Source organism: Medicago sativa, chromosome 6 (genome assembly GCF_051527215.1).
Source record: "Medicago sativa cultivar Bolivia chromosome 6, Bolivia_mono, whole genome shotgun sequence".
NCBI classification, from domain to species: Eukaryota; Viridiplantae; Streptophyta; class Magnoliopsida; order Fabales; family Fabaceae; genus Medicago; species Medicago sativa.
Window position 1 is genome coordinate 57,133,935 of NC_140754.1, and position 26,832 is coordinate 57,160,766.

The 26,832-nt window shown below is 36.4% G+C and overlaps 2 protein-coding genes and 1 long non-coding RNA gene across 3 annotated transcripts; 2 read left to right on the plus strand and 1 right to left on the minus strand.

Annotated features, from left to right (window-relative positions):
- The first annotated feature begins 2,712 nt into the window (after nucleotides 1–2,712).
- Nucleotides 2,713–3,271, plus strand: LOC146915851 (uncharacterized). Its single transcript, XR_015013592.1, has 2 exons — nucleotides 2,713–2,849; nucleotides 2,926–3,271. It is a non-coding gene; the product is annotated as an uncharacterized LOC146915851 (long non-coding RNA).
- A 93-nt stretch (nucleotides 3,272–3,364) lies between these two features.
- On the plus strand, nucleotides 3,365–4,440 carry LOC146915852 (uncharacterized). Its single transcript, XM_085721458.1, has 5 exons — nucleotides 3,365–3,413; nucleotides 3,502–3,599; nucleotides 3,682–3,939; nucleotides 4,051–4,101; nucleotides 4,186–4,440. Exons 1-5 carry the CDS (start codon nucleotides 3,365–3,367, stop codon nucleotides 4,438–4,440), a joined length of 711 nt encoding a protein of 236 aa, XP_085577584.1.
- Nucleotides 4,441–25,013: 20,573 nt separating this feature from the next.
- Nucleotides 25,014–26,386, minus strand: LOC146915853 (uncharacterized). The gene is made up of 3 exons (XM_085721459.1): nucleotides 26,308–26,386; nucleotides 25,222–26,238; nucleotides 25,014–25,096 (listed from the first exon to the last, which is right to left on the minus strand). The coding sequence occupies exons 1-3, from the start codon at nucleotides 26,384–26,386 to the stop codon at nucleotides 25,014–25,016; spliced, it is 1,179 nt and encodes a 392-aa protein (XP_085577585.1).
- Between the last annotated feature and the right edge of the window lie 446 nt (nucleotides 26,387–26,832).

The window sequence follows — 26,832 nt, forward strand, 5'->3', positions numbered from 1 at the left end:
AATAACAACTGTATTCTCTAAGCCTCAACAAGCTTACACCTTTCTTGCTAAGTTACCCACTTAGACTTTACACCTTTTTGCTCAAACTAACACTTTAATAACCCTAAAGCTAGATGATACTTTGTTTACAATTTGTATGGAGTTTGAATGATTTAAATCAGACAATAGAAGAATAGAGGGAGAGATTTATCTTTAAAAAGATAAGAGAAATATTGATGCACACGTTTAAAGACTTCTTGGAATCTTTGTGAGATCAAAATATTTTGCTAAAGCTTCAAACACTCTTATGTTGTTTTCTTGTATGCTTTGCAAAGGTGTATGTAATGCTGAACCTTCCACTTCTAATTATAGAGTTTCTTGAGCTCTTGTAGCCGTTGGAGAGTGACCAATGGTCTTGTGCCACGTGTCCTGGGACCCTCCAACTTTTACTTGAAATTCTGGGCAAACTGAAGTACTTCAGAATGTTGTTGTGTTCTTGAGAATAAAGTGGAACTGTCACTTCAAGTCCATGCTTTAGGGGATTTGGTTAGCTTTGAATAGTACCAATTCCATTATGTGTCAAATTCCTGTTGAATAAGACCTGATCTTGCTTTTAGATTTGCTTTTCACTTTCCAACCACTGTACTGTTCATGTCAGAAAAAGCATGGAGCGAGATCGAACTTTCTGAACTCAGAGGACTTCAGAATGTTCCTTTTGTTTCACTTAGGATGATTTGTAAGACTCTTATTTGATGTAATCAAATTCTAATAGTGAAACATCAATGAAGTGCAGTATGAAAAACATCTAGGATGATATTCCTAATGGAATATTCCTATTGTTTTGTACTACAAATGTTCATGGTCTTGAATGAACATTGAAGATACCCTTTTTGACTTTAATCAAATAAATGCCTTTATTTCTTGATTGATCTTAGTCAATGTACTTTACTGGACTTTTATTTATGTCACGTGAACCTTGCATGTTCTTCATTTGGTTCATGAACTTTTGGGCTTGGTTCTTGATGTTCATCAGAACATCCTTCTGAACTCTGTCCAACCTTCTGAACACTTTTAACTTTCTGAACTCTGACTGAGTTCTTAAGTCTTTATGTCCTTTGATTTCTTGTTTATTGGTATGAATTAAACTTTGTTCATGTCTTAATTAAACACTCAAGAGCACAAGTTAAATACCAACAAATTAATCAAAGTCCATTAATTCCTTAATCATCAAGGTTTGTTATCTTTAAAATTAATTAGGGATTTTTCCTCAACAATACCAAGTTTCAAATTATTGGGTTACATTATTGACGCACATTTTCTCTTTTTATGTGGAATTGCATTGAATAGGAAACAAATCTTCAATAGTAACCGACATATCAAGACAATGAGTGGATGGGATTCTTACAGAAGATGTGCCATGGTGGTAAGTATATATTATATAATGATTATTAGCACTAAATGAACACAAAGAGAAGTGCATTATAACTAACTGGTGTTTTTTGGGGTAACAGAAGAACCACATAGGTAAAAACCAACTTGTATCATGCATGAAAACATTCAAAGACTTTCTTCCTTGGTTGTGGTAATCACATCACTCTATCATATCTCCAACTCAGATACTCAGTCCTTTTGAGCTGCAATTATTATTATTTCTTTTGAATGAAATTCCCAACTCTAAATGCCCTCGAACTGGTGTTTTTATTTATTAATTTCAAATTTTTCAAGTATAAGTATGTCTTTTGAAGATGTTGTTGGATTTGAACATGATTTAGTTTCTTATCTGTTATGAAATCCAATGTGATTTGAACATGATATAATTCATTGCCATTATTTTGAGGGTAGCAAGATTTGAGACCCTAACAAACGCAACTTGCTTGAAACGGATTGAAGAGTATTATTATCTAACTGCAGAACCTTATTTACAAGGAACATAGAGGAAATGAAGATATTGCGAATTGTTAAAAGCAAAATTAGATGATTTTGTTATTTTGGGTAAATGAGAATAGAAAAATTAATTTTAAACATAATGGATGAATTATCTTCTTTCTTGCCACCTTTCTCTTCAAGGTCTTATTCTTAACATAATAGATGAATTTCCATTGAATTGATAATTCTTTCTATAAGCCATAACAAATTAACTAATTGAAGTGTGTATAGTTAAAGAAACTTAAAATTACTACTTTTTTTTTATACATCTAATTTTTTTTTATTTAATATGTGAAGTTATTATAGTTTTTTTATACTCTTTAAGAAAGGAGTTTCTTTATTTCATAGGTAACCTCTTCCTTGAGTTCCAACCCCTTAACTTATATAAACTCAAATAATATCATGATATTGAATTGCTGTGAACAATGAGGTATCATGGCCTCTATGATGTAATTGATGCTGCCATGTTAGACTTTGCACACAAGAGAGGTTGATGGAATTGGTTAGATAAATTTAATCATGTTGGATTGACATTTTATATACGTGACTTTTTGGTTTTAATTTGTGTGTTTTTCTTGCATTCACCTTACTCCATTTATCTGAGTTCATCCCCTCTTACCTCAATCTATTATACCTTTGTAGGTTCATGTGATTACTTTTGTCATTTCTTTTCTAAATTAGGCCTTATTATTTTCATCTTCTAACTTAGAAAGTGCTAATGGAGTTTAAATCATGCAGGACTTCATTTAAGATTCCGACAGAGAAAATTGAAAATATTTTAAGGTAAAAAAAATGCCCTCCTATGAAGTTTTTCATTCAAAAAAAATGCTCTTCGTGATAATCTATTTGATGTTATGCCAACCCCTTTTATGCATGATGAGATGAATTTCCAATTGTCTTACGAGAAGACTCTGACTTCAGACGAAGTTAATTCTGGCTTTTTGGTAAGCGATCTCTTTTGTTAAATCATTATAATCTTTTTTAATCACCGTATATTAAATATCCATTTAGTTTTTGTAGATCCTTACTTACCAAGGGTTTTGTCAAATGGGATTGGACAGAAAAACTACTTTGTTGAAGTGTTGATGAGTGTGGCAACACGTGGGATTGCGCACTCCTTTTTTAAGACGTCGATATCTTCAATTTAAGATTTGGTGGTGGGTGGAATCGAATGGTTATGGTGCGAAGGATTCATGAAACCATATTTTTTTTCTTTACCATTTTTTGCTTTTAGGAAGTATGAGATGTAGTTTGGGGGGCATTGATTTATGGAGAAGCATTTTTAAAGATGACTGTTTTGGTTTATGTATTACTGCGAAAGGTATTTGTACCAACTATTTTGGTTTAATCTTTTGTTCTAATTTGTAGCGAGCTTAAGCAGCCACTAAATTTTGGAGATATCTAATCCTAGCATCTACTATTACACACCTCAAACAAAGGTATCAAAGGCAGATTAACCATGGCTAACTTAAACATTCAAAGCTTGCCTTCATACCATTCTTTGACTGGTAAGGTTTTTACGCCATATTATCCATAGTGTTTCGTATATTATCATGTTTGAACTAATCATTAACGTGAATCCTCTTAATTTTGCAGCACCACTTGATCCCAACCCTGTTTTCAAAATCGATGTCGTTATCAATAAGCTTCGCAAGAAATACAGAACATACGTTGTTGAGTTCGATGTGGAATATGTAGGTTTGATTTTGTTTTTGTTTATCATTCTGGTGTGATGTCGACCGCAGATGTTTAACAATTTGTTTTTTCATTTTCCAGGCTTCTGTTCGTCTTCCAAACATGTTTGCGCATCACTTAGGTAGCCAGATTGGTTGGTACGCAGCGTTGGTTGATCATAATGACAACCTGTTTGAAGTTTTGGTCGAGAGAAACAATAATGGCATATATCTGACGAAGGATTTTCTCGTGCTTCGGGTCATATCCAAGGTTTCGCTTGGTGCTTGGGTGGAATTAGTGTTTGTTGGTTTGAGCAAGTTTCAGATAAGATTTAGGGATAGGTTTGGGAAGAAGATGTGTGTCCCTCAATTTACACCGCCAACGAAGTTTGAAATAGATAGAAATTTCCTTCCTTTTTTCCACAACAATGTTGTTCTAATTCCCTTTGTTTATGACCAGATGAATTTCTAGTTTTCTTACGAGAAAAAATTGGATGGTGATGAGGTTGATTCTGGCTGGTTGGTGAGCCTAACACAATTGGCGTATTGTTTGTTGTTAGAATAATGTTGTGCTAAATTATGATTACATGTTTTACTATTGATGTAGATGCTTGCTTACAGAGTTTTTTGTCAGCTGACATTGAATAAGAGTAATAATTCCTTAAAGATGGTGGACGAGTGTGGCAGTAGATGGATGTGCAGTCTGGTTTATGGTACAAGACCATATGAACACTTCAAAATAGGTGGCGGGTGGAAAAGGATGGTTGATGCAAGAAGACTTTGCAGAGGTGCAGATGTCATGGTTGGTACCCCTACTGCTGAAGACAACAGAACAATATATTTTAGGGTTATTCGCTATTAGGAGATGGCTGTAATTGTTTTAATGGGGATATGTAATCTTTTAGTTGATGTTTAAGTTTTTTGTCTTGGCTTTATGATTAGAAATTTGAAAATCTGATCATGTTACCTTTTTGATAGAGAGAAACAATATGCAACCTTTTTGTATTGGTCATCTTTAAAACAATTATCAGTTTTCATTCATGCTATGTGATTCGATGCAAATGGTCATTCGATTTGATGTTCTTTTTGTTTGTATGTGGTATAAGTTTATGTGTTCATCAAATCAATTTTATACACCTTATGAGTTTGATTCACATCTGTTCCATTTAGAATATTTTGTGTTTTTCATATATTTCAGTAACATTCATCTTGCACACATGGTGAAAAAAACATGATTCTGTATGTGCAATTTCAATGACTTAGTGTTGTAAAATCAATATACTGTTGGTGTAAGCCCTAGAGGCCAATAGTTTATGTTAAACTTATCTTATGTATCATCACTTTTATTATCGAATAATATATGGCACTCTTTATTATATTTATAATAATGTTAATAAAGTCCCTAGAATAGATAGTTCATGTAATAATATATTAAGTATGACTTAATCATGAGATTACATTATCATAAAGAACGCTATTCTTAAATGTATCCGTAGTCAAGCTTTAATATGAATTAGGATAGTAATAAAGCGTCGAGACTATTATGTATGTAAATTGATGACCGCATCTCATGGGTCATAGATATGAGATATTAAGTCTATACATAAATATAAATATTAGGAGTAATATTTATACTGGATTGACCCACCGTGAGAATACTACATAGTATGTTATGAAATTGTCATAAGATATTCTCACATTGATAATAGTGTATATCGCTCTTAGACCTGAAACCACTATAATCCTTAGATGTGGACTCAAGTGCTTTGTTGCCATTCTAACGTTGTATGTAAAAGGATAACCATAACGTTGGTTGATGGGTACTTGATGAATCATGCTGAGGGACATGAGTGTCCTAGATGAGATTTGTCCCTTGTAACGACCTAATTCTATTAAAGAAATAAAACATGCGAATATAGCAAATATTCAAGAATTTGACGCTACGTCTAAACAAAATCCAACAGACATGCATATAAAATTCTCAACAGTCACAGCAGAATACAAATCATACAAGCAACATTAATTCCCAAAATATTCAAGAATTAGACGCTACGTCTAAACCACAATTTACATCTCATAAAACAACATAGGTCATAAATGAATCTCCGAAAAATACGACAATGGATAACTCCTCAGCAGTAGTCAATACATAAAATCCAAAACAACAGACACCTCATCAGAGCCTAAGATCTAGACTCGACAAACGACGACGAGACAACTCCCGCCATCTAAGCATCAACTCACCGAAGCAACTAATCCTGCAAGGCGTCTACCCATCCATACAGACAGGTAGGCGGCAAAAACCACTGGAGGTTAGCTTTACATTAATCATAATCAATAATTAAATAATTGACATCAATTAAATTCTCAAATAGTTGCATAATTAATTAACATCCATATACATATATATACATACATTCATCCAGCAAAATCGATCATCACAAGTATATATTCAACAAACACACTTATCACCACGCTCATCATTCAATGCAACAATTCAAGACTCATGCAAATATGATATGCGCCTATGCTCGTCTGATATATGCATGTGGTACCAAGTCACCTTCAGGTCGTCACCCATGATGCAACAAAAACATCATAATCACCTTAATTGGATATAAAATCCACCACCATCAGTCATGAATGCATGAACATATGACTCGAATACAACTGCATATGTTCACACAAACAAATTCACCTCACCATCACCAACCACTAGTATATATGCATTGAACAACAATTCGCCACCACTTAACATATATACAATCACCAACAACATTCACAATTCAATCCACCTATAATTATCATGGATATACATCAATCAACTTCACATAACCACTCACATATCCTCAATTAAACATATAAAACCATTCATGAAAGAGTTACAATGTAATTGGTACAAAATCACCATTGTCAATCAAGTTCGACTATCGTTTCATGAATTCACAATAATTGAAGTTATTGAACCAAAACCAAGTAAACAAGATTCAATGCCTCAACTAAGTATGTCTCTAGACTACATATAAGTGCAGTAGAGCATACATTCACGTTTCACCGGCTAAAAGCGACTAGATCATGAAATTCACAAAGTTCGTCTCTATTTATCACTTTTCCAAAAGAATGCAATTCTCAAAGCAAAACAAGTTAAAACTTGATGAAACCAATCAAAACCATTTCTAGAAAGCCCGGATTGGTCCCCAAGTACACGAAACAAAGATCAAAGGTGGCTGAAAAAGGTGTTTCTCGCTTAAGCGATGGACTGCTCGCTTAAGCGACCAAGCTCCAGTAAGTCCTGGGCTTGCTCGCTTGGAGCTCGCTTGCGGCTCGCTTAAGCGAACTGGGTCCAGAACGTTCTGGGCACGCTCGCTTAGAGCTCGCTTGGAGCTCGCTTAAGCGAAGCTTCATAATTCCTGTTAAAAATGTTTCGGGTTCCAACCCCTTTTGTCCCAAAATCCCAATTTTGATCATCCCAAACCCCAAAACTTAATCCCAAAGATGATTATAGGTCATATATGCTTCAAAACACTTAAACATGCATAAGTTTTGAAATTGAACATCAATTTAACAAAATTCACCACTTCACCAACACTTCCTCAACTTTCAACAACAACAACAAAATTTCATCACCAATTCACCAAATTCATGATACCCAATGCATCAATCCAACAACAACACATCTAACAACAACAACAATAACATTGGAACATGAATTCATCATCAATCTAGCAACCACAACATTATCCATCCTCAATTTCATACAAAAACTCATCGTGTTCATAACTACCCATTTTAACATACAAATTCAACAACAACAACACAATTATCATTCAATTCATGTATATAATCATACCATCATAATTAAGCACGAATTTCTACCACTAAATTCAAATTAACCACTTAATGAAAGAATTAGGGTAAAATCTACAACTATTAATTATGATTAAAGTCTAACCCCTTTACCTTAATTCTTCAAAATCAACACTAAGGCTTCACTTTAGCTCCCAAAGCTTGAATCTCTAGCCTCCTCTAGCCCTCTCTAGATCTTCCTCTTCAACCCTTATCTTCTCTCTATCTCGATCTCTTCTCAATTGTGAAAATGTTGGTAAAAACCCTATTTTCTCTACAAACAAGAGTTTATATATGTCCTATCTAATTGAGCTCGACTCACAACACCTTAATGGGCCTAATCCATTTCTATTCTAACCAAAAATGTTAATACTCACTTAACGGTAAAATGTAATACTAACGGTCACTCACCGGTAATAAAATAAATTACTACAACTCCCTAGCACTTAGTAAAATAACCACTCTCACTAAGCACTAAAAATAATCCTCATCAAAATTACTAGAGTACCCCTACTCATAAAATGACCAAAATACCCCTTAGTCCAAAATGACTAAAATACCCTTCTAACACCAAATTCTATAAATCCTAACCAAAAATATACACAGAGGCAAATAATCACATACGAGCACATACAAGCACACATAAAAGCAATTAAACAAATAATAAAATAAATCTAGCGAAAAATCGGGCTGTTACAACTCTCCTCCACTAAAAAGAATTTTCGCCCTCGAAAATTACCTGAAGGAAACAACTCTGGATACGAAACCCTCATCCTACTCTCCGATTCCGAAGTGGCACTCTCACCAGTCGGTCCAACCCAAATCACTTTAACCAAAACGATCTCCTTGCCACGCAAACGATTCACCTCTCGATCCTCAATCCTAACTGGCCAAGTCTCAATGGTCAAATTATCTCTTACTTCCAAATCATCCACTTGAACCAAATGAGACGCATCGTACACATACTTCCGCAACTGTGACACATGAAACACATCATAAAGATTCGACAAAGATGGCGGTAACGCAATCCGATACGCTACAACCCCAACCTTCTCAACAATCTCAAACGGTCCAACAAAACGAGGAGTTAACTTCCGACACTTCAAAGCACGACCAACACCGGTTACAAGATTCACTCTCAAAAACACATGATCACCAACCTGAAACTCAATGTCGTTCCTCCTCTTATCATGACAACTCTTCTGCCTACTCTGAGACGCTCTCATCTTCTCTTGCATCATCTTAACCTTTTCCATAGTCTCTTGCACAACTTTCGGTCCTAACAAAGTACTTTCACCTGACTCATACCAACTAACGGAGTCCTACACCTTTGACCATACAAAGCCTCAAACGGTGCCATTCCGATACTAGAATGAAAACTGTTGTTGTAAGTAAACTGAATCAACGGCAAACATTCGACCCAACTGACACCTTGCTCCAACACACAAGCTCTCAACAAAATCCATAAAGATACTATCTCACTTCCACTCTGGCACAAACAACGGTTGCATCAAACCCGAGGGTTTCTGATGTTCAATCTTAGACTTCTGACAAGCCAAACAAGCATACACAAACTCTGCGATCTCCTTCTTCATTCCAGGCCACCAAAACAACCTCTTCAAATCCTAATACATCTTACTTGCTTCTGGATGAATACTCAAACTACTTCTGTGACCTTCTTCCAAAATCCGTCTCTTAAGCTCAAGAACACTTGGTACACAAACACGATCACGAAACATCAAAACACCGTTCTCACCCAATCTGAAGTCTCCACCCTTGCCTTGGTTAACTAACACCACTCTGTCATACCCCAATTTTTGACCTAAAATCCCATTTCATTTGTCTTTTGGCCCGGAATATTTTTTTCCTTTTAGGAAAAATTTCGGCAGAAACATATTTTAAAATACCTCATTTTTGGTTCGCTTTTTTACCTCTATTTTTAGTCATTTTATTCTAGTCCTTTTTGTTATTATTATTATTATTATTATTATTATTATTATTATTATTATTATTATCATCGTCATCATCATCATTTTTATTATGTTGTTTGTTTTTATTTTTATTAAAAAGGCATAAAATGAAAATTCATCAAGAATAGCCTACCAGAACGTTATCCAGAACGTTCTGGTCGTACTACGAGTGAAACAAGGTGACCTCATTATGTCCCATGAAGTATGCCACTAGATTACAGCTGCACAACACCACACGTTTTGCTTCAAAAGTGCATGGAACAAAAAGAATATTCATTTTCAAAAGGCCAAAGACTCACGTGAGTCTTAAAAGAAAGAAGAAAATCTAAGTTTACACAAGAAGAACATTCTCAAGAATGGTCTGCTGAAGTTACAACAAGATAAGGACGTCATCCTAATGCCACCATATCACAGCTGGCCTATAGTCACGCATGTGCTCTTTCCAAAACAGCTGGAACACAAAGAATGTCCTGAAGAAGGTTCTGCAACTCACAAAGATTTCATTTTTGAATACTCTTGCATGCCAAGCATCAAACAACATAAGCACTGAAGGAAAATCGAATAGAAGAATGGAGTAGAAGCAGCGGAAAATTTTTGATTTTCATTCCTTGGATCATTACGAAATTCAAACATGAATCAGTGATTCGATTGTTACCTTGAACTGTGGAATCTGAAAGCTAGAACTGGAAACTGGAATCTCGATCACAGCCAAGCAAGCAGCAAGCAGCAAAGCCTCTAGCAAGTCCACACGAACAGTGCTCCTCCAAAACTCGGTGCTAGCCAATGAATTGGAAGTGCAGAGAAGAAAGGGATTGCTTCAAAACGTGTAACCAAAGACTTCAGCACCAGAGTTCTATTTATAGAACTTCTAGTGTGCTCTGCAAGTCATAAGTCACTATTGGGCTTCAGTAAGCCCAACAACGAGTTTAGTAATTTTGCTAACTAATTAGCGTTATTTACTAAACGCACCCCTTATATAAGTCATACTTATATATTTCTCTTTTGACTGTTCTTTGTGTGTGACCCTATAGGTTCTAGTCACGTTGGCAATAATATTAAATCTAATATTTAATATTATAAACAATGAGCGGTATCTAGCAACACATCATTGCTACCCAAGTGACAAGAATGTCAAGTGATCTGACGAAACCTTTCCATGATAATACTCATGTGTACACTTACTCCTTTGTCTCGATATCTTTATTGATCCCAAGGCATAGATATTGTCACCCTTGTATAGATCAATGTTCATATTCCTTGATTCCGAAATATACTGAATAACGAATAAGTCCAATATCTTATATTGACTTAGTTCGGCATGGCCATGCAGTTTTACAGTCATATTTCATCAAGAGGCCTAAAGATATATCTCTCGTTTATAAGGAGGGACAAATCCCATCTAGGACACTCATGTCCCTCAGCATGCTTCATCAAGTACCCATCAACCAACGTTATGGTTATCCTTTTACAGACAACGTTAGAATGGCAACAAAGCACTTGAGTCCACATCTAGGGATCATAGTGGTTTCAGGTCTAAGAGCGATATACACTATTATCATTGTGAGTATATCTTATGACAATTGCATAACTTACTATGTAATATTCTCACGGTGGGTCAATCCAATATAAATATTACTCCTAATATTTATATCTATGTGAAGACTTGATAACTCTTTATCCATGATCTGTGAGATGTGATCATCAGTCTACCCACATAATAGTCTCTAAGCTTTAATGATATCCCACTTCTCAATAAAGCTTGACTACGGATACTTTTAGAATAGTTTCCTTATGTTTAACGGGGTCTCACAATTAAGTTATACTTAATGTTCCATTAAACGGACTAACTATTCTAGGGACTTTATTATTTTGAAACAAATCAAAATCAATAAAGAAACGCCTTATAATTTATATTTTCACAATATATATATTTATATCAATATCATGATACAAAGCCAAACCCAATCAATATAGATTGGCTATTAGGGCTTACTCCAACAAGCACATGGGATGTTTTTAAAGGAAAACACAGCTCTCTTTGTCTCTAAAGCTTCAAGACATAAGCTTCTATAAATACAAACACACATCCTTGTTAAACGGCAGCAACACAGACACAAAAACAAATAGCCAATTTTTCACACACACAACAATTTTCACCCCACTTTCTTTTTTTTTGATCCAAACCTGCAATCACAACCAAAAAAGACACAAAAACAGCCAAAAATTCAACTCACAACCTGCAAAAGTTTCAACGCACAACAACAATTTTATCAAAAAAAATCAAAACCTTACAAACTAGCACCAACATCATTGTACAACAACATCTTCGCCGAAACCACCACAACACAGTCGTATCAACACAAAACACCGACAGATCCAAACAGCCATCAAAACAACACCGCAATCATCAATCCATAACCGAACCTCGAATCAAAATCGAACCACACCAACATCCACGAATCCGAACCGTTCACAAATCTGATCCAGACCCCCAAGAAAATCAGTACCGAATCCATTAACCCAAAGGTATAAACTTTTGTTTTGATCTAGGTCACCCCTTTTTTTTATTTTTTTTTATTGTTTTGAAAAAGAAAAAAGATGTAGAAAGAAGAAGATAGAAAGAAGAACGAGAGAAGGAAAAGAGAATTAAGAAGAGGAGAGAGAAAGCGGAGAGCAGAATGAAAAACGTGAATGGAATTTCAATCAATATAACCCTTTAATCGTGTGTGCAAGGGTGTATGGTTTACCATACACCTCCTCTCTCTCTCCCCTTGGATTTTAATCTGAAGGCCCCGGTTGCCTAGATCTATGATTTGATCTGGGCTGTCTGATTCCAATCGGACGGCCCTGATCTAATCTTAAAGCCCCTTTTCTTATTTTCTATTCTATTTTATTTTTATGTCTTTCATGCATTTTTATTTTATTTTTGCATTACATTCAATCGTTTACTATTATCATATGCATATTTAAATTTTACCATTTATTTTATTGCATAGATTTAGAATGTATATAGGTCAAATGTAAATACAATATAAATGAGAAAAAGTGTGTGTGTGTGTGTGTGTGTAATTCAAGGTAAATCAAGGTTTAATTTTCATTAATATTCAAAAACAACAAAAACATTCAAAATATCAAAAATTCACAAAAAAATATTTTCATGATAAACCTTGATTTTCAATCAAGTGATCGTTCTCTCTATTTTCTTTCTTAATCAAATTTCAAATCATTTTTTAATTCTACTTTGAGTCTACTTTCTTTCAATATAAAAACTACAAACAAATTCCAATTTGCCACTTGGTTTTTTATTTCAAACCTTTTTTTCAAAACTAATAAAAAAACACTCAACCAATCAAACGTCAATTTCTACCCCGAACTACGAGGTTTTGATCCCTCACGGGTACGTAGGCAAAGGACATGTGTCCTTCCAAATCAATAAAAATATAGATAAATTAGGTCTCATTTTTTTTCATCATTTCAAATTCCATTTCTTAAAGCAAGCAAGTTTATAGCACAAAAGTTAAATAAAATCAAGAGGTTCTCGTAGAGTACTACGAATATTTAGGGTGCTTAACACCTTCCATAAATATAACCAACCCCGAACCCTTAATCCCTAAAAAATGTGGTATTTGAACCTTTTACCACTTTCTTTTGAAAAGAATTAAATGTTCAGTCGTGAAATAAAATTAGTGAGTCTCCGCTAATCAAATAGCTTTGACCCCTCCGAAAAAATGACACGACAGAAATGGCGACTTCACTGGGGAGCCCCCTCCTAAGAGGGTTGAGCCTAACTTGGCTTTATTTAAATTTTGTGTTATAACTTGCTTAAAAAATAAAATAAAAAAAAATAAAAATAAAAGATGGAAATGCATGTATATATGTCCTTTCTTCTTTCTTTCTTTTTTCTAACGTGAGTGGTGAGATAAGTCCTACACCCGGGCTTGAGGGAACATTTAGATAGGATCATTGTATAATCATAGTGCCTTGCCAAGAGTGAATTTTGGTTTGTGGCACATGTGATAACCCCATCAACTCAGGGATCTTGGAAACATAATATGTTGGCATGAGCATTCGTGTTTGGCATGTCATTTTCAAGTGACCGCTAAAAGTTGAGAACCTTTAGTCACCTTTAACCCCTCTTAGCCTTTTAGGATGTAGTGCGGTGGCTAATCATGAGTAATCTTGGTTTAGTTGATACGCGATACTACACTGAGACGAGACTTTCTTACGAACATTGTTGGACCGGAAGTATTTTCGCAACCCGACGACATTCGGAAGCCTTTAAAAACTCTGAGGACTTGGTAGAACCGGTGATATAGGTACAGATGAAACCATAGTCCCTACCATGTGGCGTGTTTACCCTTGACTCCAACATTATGGAACTAAACCACACCATGTTTTCTCTGTTTCTTCAGCATATTCATGCATACATGCATTCATCCATAAAACAACTTTTTTCCATCAAATATCGAAGGATTTAGACAAGTTTTTTGCAAATATCATAGATGAACGGACCTTGTAAGAAAGAGCAACAAGAAATACAACTTCAAAAATCTTAACTAAGCTTTAGCTTTTGTTATACTTTTTTCCTTGGTTTCGTTCTTACTTTTGAAAAAGGAACCGATTGCAATATCTTTACAATTTTCAAATAAACCTTGTTCCTCTGCAAATGTTCACAATTCACTTTGACAAGTCCTTCGATAAAAAAAAAATATACGTTTTTTTTTGCATAAGCATCATGCATCATTTTACATTCATAGTTTCGAGTTCGGGTCTCACACGTTTGTTTTTCCAATCAAAAGGGTCAATCCATCTCAAAGTATCCCAATATCCTTGTCCGAAGCCAAATCGCACGTACAACACTCGCGCAAACGAAAAGGGTGAACGTATCAGTTTGAAATCCACAAGCATTCGTGAATCGGTAACAACACTCCGGGCCGAGTTAGAGAGACTAAGTACCCTGGTGGCTTCACTGGTAGCTTCGCTGAATCAGCCGCAGTTTCAGCAAAGGACTGAACTCCAACAACAACCTTGACAACAGGCTCCAAGGATGCAGTTTGACCCAATCCCAATGATATATGTGGAGTTGCTTCCCATCTTGCTCATGAAGAACCTTGTCCAAACTAGAAAGCCTCCTCGAGTGCCTAACGAGTTGCCGGTTTGGTATCAACCTGACCTCTCATGTGCCTTCCATCAAGGAGCACCCGGCCATGACATCGAGCACTGTTTCTCTTTAAGTTTGAAGTCCAGTAGCTGATTAGAGCCAATATCTTGCTTTTCGAAGATTGAATTCGGAAATGCAAGTCAATCCGCTACCGGATCATGATACCTAGTGTTTGTGGCACATGGAGTGGATAGCCGCAATTAGGTCGCTTTTGATGTTCCTTTTACTACTTATCTATTCAATTAAAGTGTTGGTTTGTTGTTTGCTGCTTTTCAAAAAAAAAATCCTTTCGAGACGAAAGCGAGCTTGTGTAGAGTTTTTGCTTCGTGTTCCGTCATTAATAAAAAGTCGCTTCGATCCCGACTTTGCTTTTTATTTTATGCTTTTTCTAGAAAAAATGGTGATACAAAAAAAAACCAATTTTCTTTTATTTCTCAAATATCTGCATAATCATAACTTATACTTGTCAAAATCAATAATCAAATCATGCATTAATAAACCCGTTGAATACAATAACCATGTACTCTCTTCCAACTTTGAGTTCTTTGTGTCCGAAGATGAAGAAGAGGAAAACAAAGAGACTCCCGTTGAGATATCTCGCATACTGGGCATTTTTAGCCGTCAAAACTGCAAACCAAAAAAGAAGATTGCCCAAAAGATGACAGTCACTTACAAAGACTGGTGTGAGATGTTACCGTTACTTTACATGAGTATCGTGCTTCAGTACACATTTTAATAGGGGCAACCCCCCCTCATTCCCTCAATATACAACATGGAGGTCGTGCTTCCCGTGGAGGTCGAAGTCCCGTGGATAGGAGTTCTGCCCAAGTCCAGACTTGATTGAACTTACAATGCATGACGACCTTGTACAACTATGTCAAAAGAGGTTGAAACAAACTTCCAACAAAAAGGTTCATCCCTGTAAATTTCAAGAAAGAGACCTTGTGCTCAAAAAGACAAAATCTTTTCAACTAGACTCCTGGGGCAAGTGGACGCCTAACTATGAAGGCTCGTGTGCAATGACTTTTCCAACTACAAATGGTAACAAACACGCACGTCCTGTGAATACCGGTGCAGTCAAGAAATACTCTGTCAAAAATAAAAGCTCGATAAGTCGCAAACCTGAAAAGGTGACTTAGGCAAAAATGAGCGTCTCGGTGGACTAAAAACCCGAAAGGGCGGTCTAACCAAAATTAGAGACATGAACAAAAATGATCATCCTGATAGATTGAAAACCCGCAAGGGCGATCTATGCAAAAGTTAAGGATCATGACAAAGTAACTGCATTAGTCAGCACAATCCACTTGGGGCATCCAGTTATCAAAAGACCTCCGATTCGAAGCATCTGCATATCTAAGACTCAGAACAGGGGCATTCAAGGTTGTTGGGAAGTATGACAGTTATTGTGTTCAACGTACCTTCCCATATATTTACTATTTTCCAAAATTTTTCAAAGATCCATGGAGCCACGCCATTGGTAGGCCACCACTCAATTCATCAAGTTTGAGCATGTACCCATTTATTTGGAACTCTCATTTATTCTATTTGCAAAATTTCTTCTATTTTTGATGACAATACTTGAAGCAAAATTTTCAAAAAAATACAAAACTTTTTATTTTATATCTTTTGAAAAGTGTGAACAACAAACACACTCTCTTTGAGCTCGTGAGTAGGTGAAGCGTACATCAGCACCCGCCTCGAGAACAGTTACACTGCGGAAGAGAAACATGGCTAAGCACTATGGAGAGGACCTCTTTTTTGAGCAAGATGCAGTCACAATCCAAAAATACAAAAATAATCAAAGCTCGCTAAGTTGAAAACCTGATAAGGCGGCTTAGGCAACAGAGAGCGTCCCGGTGGACTGAAAACCCAAAAGGGGTCTAGGTAAAAATTAGAGGCATCAAAAGGAATATACGCTCGGTGGACTGAAAACCCGAAAGGGCGGTCCAAGCAAAAGTTAGGGATTTTCAAAGGAAAAAAAAGCATGACTGCTGAAGCATGCAATGAAGGAACACTCTGCGCTGGTCTACAAATGACAACTTCTTCCAGACTTCTCGTCAACAATGGGATTTATCCCCAAAAGGCATCAGTTGCTACCTTGTGCCAGGTTTTACACCGTCAACGGCTCTATTTGCTCACAATAGTATCAACTCCAAGGAAGTTTGCCGAGTGTTTGAATTGCTTCGTCAGTCCGCCTCCCATCTTACATGTCTTGTCTCGTTTCACCGAGCCACCTGTCGTATACATTTCATACAGTCATACAAATTACATTCATACATTTATATATTCATACATTCATGCATTAATACTTTCGCATATTAGTACACAGTATATCCACCATATCATCCATACATGGTCGCATTGATCACCCAGAAGTTTGTTTAGCTGTGTCCTCTCAGTCTGGTTCTCATTTATCGCAATGTCGAATAGTAAGTTCTGTAATAGTTGACAATTATCTTTTAAAGGTGTCATCCCCAGCTTAGCTGTTCAAGATGATGTCACCAATCAATTTCAAGTTCAATAGTGTCATCCCCAGCTTAGCTGTTCAAGATGATGTCACTAATCAATTTCAAATTTCAAATAGTGTCATCTGTAACACCCCGTTTTCCCAACATAAAAATTTCTTAATAAAAATCAAAATTTAACAACTTAAATGGAATGCTACACTTCTTAAAAATCATAAAATGGAATAAATAACAATTTATCCTTCAAAGTTATTCAACATAAATATTCAAACTCGCAGCGAATTTAATTCAACAATTAAAATAGTCTTGGCACGCAGGCCTCATCATAAAAATCTCATAAAGTCTTTATTCATCAATTATTCATAAAAATTCATAAGCAATACATAAGGAATAGAAAGTAAGTCAAATTCCCATCCCGTTACGTATCAGAGCACCTAAGACACACGTGTGAGGAGTCCACTCACGACCGCAACTAATCTTTTTTACCTGCAAGTTACCCATACGAAGAGAAACATTTTCAAGCAGAAGGGGTGAGATTTCATAAACAATATATTAAGCATATAATTCATCAAAATATATTTAACAACATAAAACATCATAACATCATCAAAAATAATCATTTAGCATCATATCATCATCATCATCATAAACAACTTCATAATCAAATTCATAATCGACTTAACACTTGACTCGACAATGCAACTTAACTCCTCTATGCGACTCTTATCTTCTTAAATCATCTTAAACATCTTGACAATGCAAATGCATGTGGTACCATTTCAGGGCATCAACCCCCAACGTATTTGAGCGTAAAACGGCTCCAGGGCATCAAGCCCCCAACATAAGTGAGCAAAAGCTCCAGGGCACCAAGCCCCCAACGTAGTTGAGCAAAAGCTCCAGGGCATCAAGCCCCCAAATTTAATGAGTATGCAATGAACTCAACATCTTACATCTTAAAACATCATGCACTTCTTAATTGACTCCAACAAATTGGACAACTTCTAACATCTTTACAACTTAGACCGATGTTTACAACTTGTGACATTAAATGGTCAACAACAGCAAAACAGCAACAAATGCAGCATATAACAGTGCTTAAATATGATATCATCATTAAAGAATAATTCATATCAACTTAATCATCAAGAATAGCCACATAGAGCATATATATCAATATCACATTAATCTTAATCTTAATCATCTGAATTCAGGCTTGCTGGAAAGCTTCTAATATTCTAAACAACCTTCATTCTTACCTCTAGGATCAACTCATAACTACACGTGCGAAAGAATCACAAGGGAAACAATTTTGGGCAACTAACACTCTTGCTCGCGAGGCGAGTGCCTTTGCTCGTGAGGGCGAGCAAAACATGCTCTCTGGAACTCCTAAAATCACCTGCTCGCTGTGGCGAGTGTTCTGGGTTTGCTCGCTGTGGCGAGCGATCTTGCTCGCGAGGTGAGCGATCTTTCTCGCGAGGCGAGCGATGAACTTCATCACTCGCGAGGCGAGCTACGCTGCTCGCGGTGGCGAGCGATGAATGTCAGCTCAGGCAGAATTCTGATTTTCTCAAATTTTCACCTAATCTCATTAACCTCAAAACAACTTCTAATAATCACCCTATGGATTATCTAAGGTTTGTACACAATTTCTACATCAATTCAACAAGTTTTCGTCATCTAATCATCAAAACCGCTCTCTAAACCCTAATTCTCAATCCTCACAAACTCAACCTACATCATGCTAAATCTATTCATTAGAATCATAGACTTAATAATATTGAAAGTTAGTCTCACCCTTACCTTAATATGCAGAAATCGCAGCTCTCTCTTGCTTCTCCTCTTCTCTTGACTTTTCTCCCTTTTTACCAAAAACTGGTCGTACGTTTGTAAAACTTTTCTAAACCTAACTTCTTCTATTTATAGCCCCACATCTAATTTATATTATTTCTTCTTTCTAGCACAAAACTCCCTAAATTCACAAAATAACCCCACAACTTAATATTTATTTTATTTTACAATCTTATTTTATTAAATAATAAAATAAGTCACAACATCTCTTAAAATCTCTAAAAATCATATAACTCACATAAATCTTATAAATCACATTAAATCACATATAAATCGCATAAGTCTCATAAATCACATAAATCATATAAATATATGCTAAAACTCATTAAAATAATTAAATAATTAGGACGGGCGTTACAACTCTCCCCAACTAATAGAATTTTCGTCCTCGAAAATTTACCTCAAGCAAACAATTCTGGATAAGACTCCAGCATCTTACTCTCTAACAACCATGTCAAGCTTTCACCAGTCGCTCCGTCCCAAACGACTTTCACAAGAGGTATCTCTTTGCCTCTCAACTACGCCACTTCGTGATCTTCGATCTTCACTGGTAAGGTCTCCACCGTATGGTTATCTCTAACTTGCACATCATCTCTTTGGATTACATGAGATGGATCCGGAACATACTTCCGAAGTTGCGACACATGAAACACATCATGCAAATTCGAAAGATGCGGTGGTAAACCCACTCGGTAAGCTACCGTTCCAACTCTTTTCGATATCTGATATGAACCAATAAACTCAGGAGTCAACTTCTTAGACTTCAATGCACGACCAACACCGGTCATGGGAGTAACTCTTAAGAATACATGATCTCCCTCTTGAAACTCAAGGTCTTTCCTACGCATATCATGATAACTCTTTTGTCGACTTTGCGACGCTTTCATCTTTACCTGAATCATCTTTACCTTCTCAGTAGTCTGTTGAACAATTTCTGGTCCTAAAACCACATTTTCACCTGACTCAAACCAACACAACGGAGTTCTATATCTCCGACCATACAAAGCCTCGAATGGGGCCATTCCAATACTAGAATGATAACTATTATTATATGTGAACTCTATCAATGGTAGATGACTATCCCAAGTTCCTCCTTGCTCAAGTACACAAACTCTCAATAAGTCTTCCAACGACTAAATCATTCTTTTCGACTGACCATCTATCTGAGGATGATAAGCCGAACTCAACCTCAACTTAGAACCTAAAGCCTCTTGCAAACTCTTCCAAAATCTAGAAGTAAACCTTAGATCTCTATCTGACACAATGCTCGAAGGAACACCATGAAGCTTCACAATGTCTCGAATATAAATCTCTTCCAACTGAGCTACAGGAAAACTAATATTGATCGGAATAAAGTGCGCCGACTTCGTCAATCTATCAACAATCACCCAAATCGTATCGTTCCCCTTCGGAGTATTCGGCAAACTCATCACAAAATCCATGGATATTCTATCCCATTTCCACTCTAGAACATCTAAAGGTGTCATCAACCCAATAGGTTTCTGATGAACTTTCGACTTCTGACAAATCAAACAAGAATACACAATCTATGCCACATCACGTTTCATTCCAGACCACCAAAACAACTTCTTCAAGTCATGATGCATCTTTGTAGCTCCTGGATGAATACTCAAGCTACTTCTATGACTCTCTTCAAGAATCATCTTCTTCATCTCGTCATTGTCTGGTATACAAATTCTACCTCGAAATCTCAGCACACCTTGATCATCGACCTTTAAGTCACTATCTTCAGTCTGATTACTAGCAACAAACAAGTCCACAAACTTAACATCAACTTTCTGCGCCTTTTTAATACTTTTCAAGAAATCACTATCGATCTTCAGCATTCCCAGCTTTACACTCTGAGGTGACAATTCACAGACTAAGCTCAAATCTCTAAACTGTTCCAGCAACTCAAACTCTTTAGCCATCATGGCAGACATATGTAAAGTCTTCCTACTTAATGCGTCTGCAACAACATTAGCTTTACCCGGATGATAATTCAAACTAAAGTCGTAATCTTTCTACAACTCAAGCCACCTTCGCTGCCTCATATTCAATTCCTTCTAATCAAACAAATACTTTAAGCTCTTGTGATCACTAAACACTTCAAATCTCGAACTATACAAGTAATGTCTCCAAATCTTAAGCACGAATACCACTGCAGCTAATTCAAGATCATGAGTAGGATAATTTCGTTCATGAATTCTCAACTGTCTTGATGCATAAGCAACCACTTTACCATCTTGCATAAGCACACCTCCTAAGCCCAACTTGGACGCATCACAATACACTACAAAAGGTTCATCGGGCTTTGGCAAAATCAAAACTGGGGCCGTCGTCAATTGTAACAGCCCGATTCTTAGTCAGTTTTATTTTATTATTTATTTAATTGTTTATTTATGTGTGATATGTTCTCATATGAGATTTTTTTTGCCTCTGTGTGTGTTTTGGTGGGAATTTGTAGAATTCGGAATTAGAAGGGTATTTTAGTCATTTTGGACTTAGGGGCATTTTGGTCATTTTATGAGTGGGGGTAATTTTGTAATTTTGATAAAGATTGTTTTTAGTGTTTAGTGAGAGTGGTTATTTTATCGGTAGTTGACCGTTAGTATTACATTTTACCGTTAAGTTAAGTGAGTAGTAACATTTGGGTAAGAATAGAAATGGGTTATTCCCATTAAGGTGTTTAAGCCCAATTATGTGAACCTATATAAACTCTTGTTAGTAGAAGAATAGGGTTTTTCACCAACATTTGCAATTGAGAAGAGATAGAGGTAGAGAGAAAGAAAGGGTTTGAAGAGAAGAATCTAGAGAAAGCTAGAGGGAGGTCAAGCTTCAAGGATTGGAGCTAGGATTGGAGCTAAAGTGAAGCCTTAGTTGGTGTTGAGAAGAATTAAGGTAAGGGGGTTAGAATTCAAGCATAATCAATAGTTGTAGTTTATCCCTAATTCTTTGCTTAAGTTGTTAATTGGGATTTTGATGTAGAAATTCGTGTTTAATTATGATGATATAGTTATATGCATGAATGGAATGATAATTGTGTTGTTGTTGTTGAATTTACATGACAAAATGGGTTTATATGCATATATCATGTTCTTGAGTGAAATTGATGATGAATAATGTTGTGGTTGATAAATTGAGGATGAATTCATGATTGGTTGTTGTTGTTGTTGATGTTGTGAGGTGTTGTTGTTGATGAATGGAACCTTAAGTAACCATAATCTTTGAGCTTGTGATGATTTGTGTTGTCTATTTTTGAAGTTTATGAAAATGGGTCAAATGGTGAATTTTGTTGGGAGAATGTTTTGGGTCAAATTTCATATCAATTTAAGTGTCTTTTCATGTTTGGAAATGTTTAGACAAACCTTGGGATCAAATTTGGGCATTGGGAAGTCAAAATTGGGGTTTTGGGGTGAAAATGGAGGTATTCCTAAGACTGATCTGTCATAACTTGCCACCGCACTCGTGAGGCGAGTTGGACGCGAGTAAGGAGGGCTCCCTGGAGCTTACTCGCCTGGCGAGTAAAGTTACTCGCAACGGCGAGTTACACAGGGCAGCACCCCCTGTTTCGCGTTCTTGCGTCTTTTTCCCTCGTTTCTGTTTTGATTTGGTTTTTGGTGTAAACATAGAAGTTTTAGTAATCTTGTTATCTTTCCAAAGGCTCTGGTTTAACTTGAAATTGATTCTTGGATTGTAAGTTATGAGGAAAACACTCTAAGGATGTCTTAGAGAAATTTTACGAAAACTCCGCATAACCACCTTTAAGTCGACCTAAACCTTATGGATTGTTTCCTACTTTCAAAATTGGGTTCTATAAGTTCAATTATGGTTTTCAAACTTTGATGTGTTTGGTCTAACTTGTTTTGCTTAGAAAATTGAAAATTTCTTGAAAAGTGTTTCGGTGAGACGAACTTTGTGATTTTCGTAAATTTGTCGTGTTTAGCCGCTGAAACGCCAAGGTATCCTCTACTGCACCCACATGTGGCCTAGAGGTATACTTAGTTGAGGCATTGGACTTGTTTACTTGGTTTTGGCTTAAATGCTCAATTATTTATAAAGTCGTGATTTTTAGAGACGAAATTTGTTGGAAATGTTTTTAAGAACCGATTGCCTTATGAATCCTTGTGGATAGTTGATATAATTTACGTGTTGATGTTTGATGATGTATATATGTGACAACTACATGTTGATTGAATTATGGATGTTGTTGGTAATTGTATATATGATGGTGAAATGTTGTTGATTGCATATATACTAAATGTTGGTAATTGTATATGTGTCAAGTGGTGGTGAATTATTGTCGATTGCATATATACTAAATGTCGGTGTTGGTGAGGTGATTAGTTTGTGTGAACATATGCATTGTAGTCGAGTCATATGTTCATGAATTCATGACTGATGGTGGCGGATTTTATATCCAATTGAGGTGATTACGATGTTTTTGTTGCATCGAAGGTGACGACCTTGAGGTGAATTGGTACCACATGCATGTATGAGTCGAGTTTAGGCATATCACATTGCATGAGTCTTAATTGTTGTATTGAATGATGAATGTGGATGATGAGTGTGCTAAATGATCATATAATTGTAATGATTGAGGTTGTTATATGAATGTGGATGTGGAGGTTAAATGTTCATGATGATTTATTGAGAATTGAACTGTTTTATCTAAATCAAGTTTTTATATATTGATTATGATTGATGTAATTCTAACCTCCAGTGGTTTTGACCGCCTACCTGTCTGTATAGATGGGAAGATGCTGTGCATGAGTAGTCTGCTTGCGGTGAGCGATTGGATAGCTGGAGTTAGCATCCACTATCACTTTGGAGTTATAGTTTAGGGCTCTGATTAGGTCGAGTCGGTGTCCCTTTACTTTTGTTGGATTTTATTTATGTTGAGATGTACTCATTGTTGAGACTTTGGAGAATTTTCTTATGATGATGTATTTGACCATGGTATATGTATGGTTTTGATATGGAGATGTATGATTTTATGTCCGCTGCGATTGTTGAGATTTATATATATATATATATAAATATGCATGCAAGTTGTTGTTTAGTTGAGACGTAGCGTCTAATTCTTGAATATTTGCTATATTCACATGTTTTATTGCTTTAATAGAATTAGGGCGTTACATCAAACGCTTCTTCAATTCATTAAAACTGTTCTCACAATGAACATCCCACACAAAGGTTTTACCTTTACAAGTCAACTGCGTTAACGGAAGTGCCAACTTAGAAAATCCTTCTATAAATCTTCGGTAATAACCTGCCGGTCCCAAAAAGCTTCTAATCTCTGTGACCAACTTAGGAGTCTCCCATTGTGACACTGCATCAACTTTAGACGGATCTACTGCAATACCACTGCCAGAATTAACATGGCCAAGAAAACTTACCTCTTTCAACCAGAATTCACACTTTGACAATTTAGCATATAGCTTCTTCTCTTTCAGCACTTGCAATACGATCTTCAAATGCTCAACATGTTCTTCTTTAGACTTGGAGTAAATCAAAATATCGTCGATGAACACAACCATGAAGCGATCCAAATATGCATGAAAAATACGATTCATATACTCCATAAGCACACCTGGCGCATTACTAACAACAAAAGGCATCACTTTATATTCATAATGCCCATATCGCGTCCTAAAAGCTGTCTTCTGCATATCTTCATCTTTCACTTTAATCTGGTGATAACCCGATCTCAAGTCAATCTTACTAAACACATGCGCACCCACTAACTGATCCATCAGGTCGTCAATTCTTGGAAGTGGATACCAATTCTTTATAGTTACTTTATTCAACTGTCGATAATCGATGCACAACCTCATACTTCCATCTTTCTTCTTAACCAATAATATCGGCGCTCCCCAAGGTGAAACACTCGGTCTAATAAACTTCTTGTCAAGCAGTTCCTCCAACTGTTTCTTCAACTCAGCCAACTCAGAAGCTGACATATGGTAAGGTGTCATAGACACAGGCTTCGTTCCCGGAATAAGATCAATTGAAAATTCAACTTCTCTTTCTGGAGGCACATCAGGAATTTCATCAGCAAAAACCTCAGGGAAATCGTATACCACTTGTAGCCTATCGATCATTGCTTGATTCTCCATAGATAAGGACGCCATTAATGAAAACATCAAAATTCTGTTCCACTTTCTTCTTCAACAGAAGGAAAGTAAACTGACTTACCAAAACAATTAATGTGAGCATGGTTGTACTCTAACCAGTTCATACCAAGAATTACATCCATTCCACTCAAAGGTAGACAAACTAAATCAATTTCAAGTCTCGACCAAACATAGACAAAGGACATCTTAAAAAAACAAGAGAAGTAGTCACCGAACTCTTAGCTGGAGTTTCGACAACCATCTCTCCATTCGTATCAAACATAGCAAGACCCAACTTAGAAGCACAATCAATAGTAATAAAACAATGCGTAGCACCAGTATCAATAATAGCAACTAAAGGAGTATTACCAATGTAACATGTACCTCTGATCAAACGATCCTCATTCTCCGTCTGAGTACCAAACAAAGCAAAAACTCTCCCAGTAGTCTGAGTCTTCTTTGGTTTCTTGCATTGAGACCCAATATGACCTTCTTCATTACAATTAAAGCACACAGAATCCTCATGTTTACACTCTGCAAGCGAATGTCCTTTCTTGCCACAATGGAAACACCGTTTCTCATCCTTAGTGCAGGCATTACTCTTATGACCTTTCTCGCCATAAGTGAAACAAACAATCTCAGTAACAACATTATTCTTTCTCGGCCTCCTCTCATCATTAACTCTTTGTTTTCCTTTATCAGCAAGAGCACTGTAAGGCTTTGGACGACTTTGCTGACCCTTACCTCTCTTCTCATTCACAATCTTGTAATGAGCTTTAGTATCCTCTTCATAGATTCTGCAGCTGCTCACTAGTTCAGAAAAGTCACGAATCTGTTGATAACCAATGGCCCGCTTGATGTCAGCACGCAAACCATTCTCAAACTTGATACACTTGGAAAACTCAACATTCTCAGCGGTGTAGTGCGGATAAAACTTACCTATCTCCACAAACTTTGCAGCATACTCTACCATAGTCATGTTACCTTGCTTCAGCTCAAGGAATTCAATCTTTATCCTTTCGTGAACATCCTCCGGAAAGTATTTGTTTAGAAACTCTCTCCCAAACACAGCCCAAGTAACAACCACAACGTCTTGCTCTAAGGTAGGTAAAAGACTCACCCACCAGTCATCAGCTTCCTCAGCCAGCATGTGCATACCAAAACACACCTTCTGATCGTCCGTACATTGAATGACACGGAAGGCTCTCTCAATCTCTTTGAGGCACGTCTGAGCTCCATCAGGGTCGTACCTTCCTTTGAAAGTAGGGGGATGATTCCTCAGAAAAGTCTCCAACATCCTCACTTCAGCATTAGCACCAGTACCAGCATTAAGATGTTGTCCCACAGCTTGAGCTACAGCTTCCAACGCAGCAGCGATTGCAGCATCATTTCTTCCGGCCATCTTAGTTCTCTGAACAACACACAACAATCAGAATAACATAATAACGGTATTCCAATTGTTACATGACATGACTCGACTCAACTACTTGGCCAGACGGACCGACCTGCTCTGATACCAATTGTAACACCCTGTTTTCCCAACATAAAAATTTCTTAATAAAAATCAAAATTCAACAACTTAAACGGAATGCTACACTTCTTAAAAATCATAAAATGGAATAAATAACAATTTATCCTTCAAAGTTATTCAACATAAATATTCAAACTTGCAGCGGATTTAATTCAACAATAGATATAGTCTTGGCACGCAGGCCTTATCATAAAAATCTCATAAAGTCTTTATTCATCAATTATTCATAAAAATTCATAAGCAATACGTAAGGAATATAAAGTAAGTCAAATTCCCATCCCGTTACGTATCAGAGCACCTAAGACACACGTGTGAGG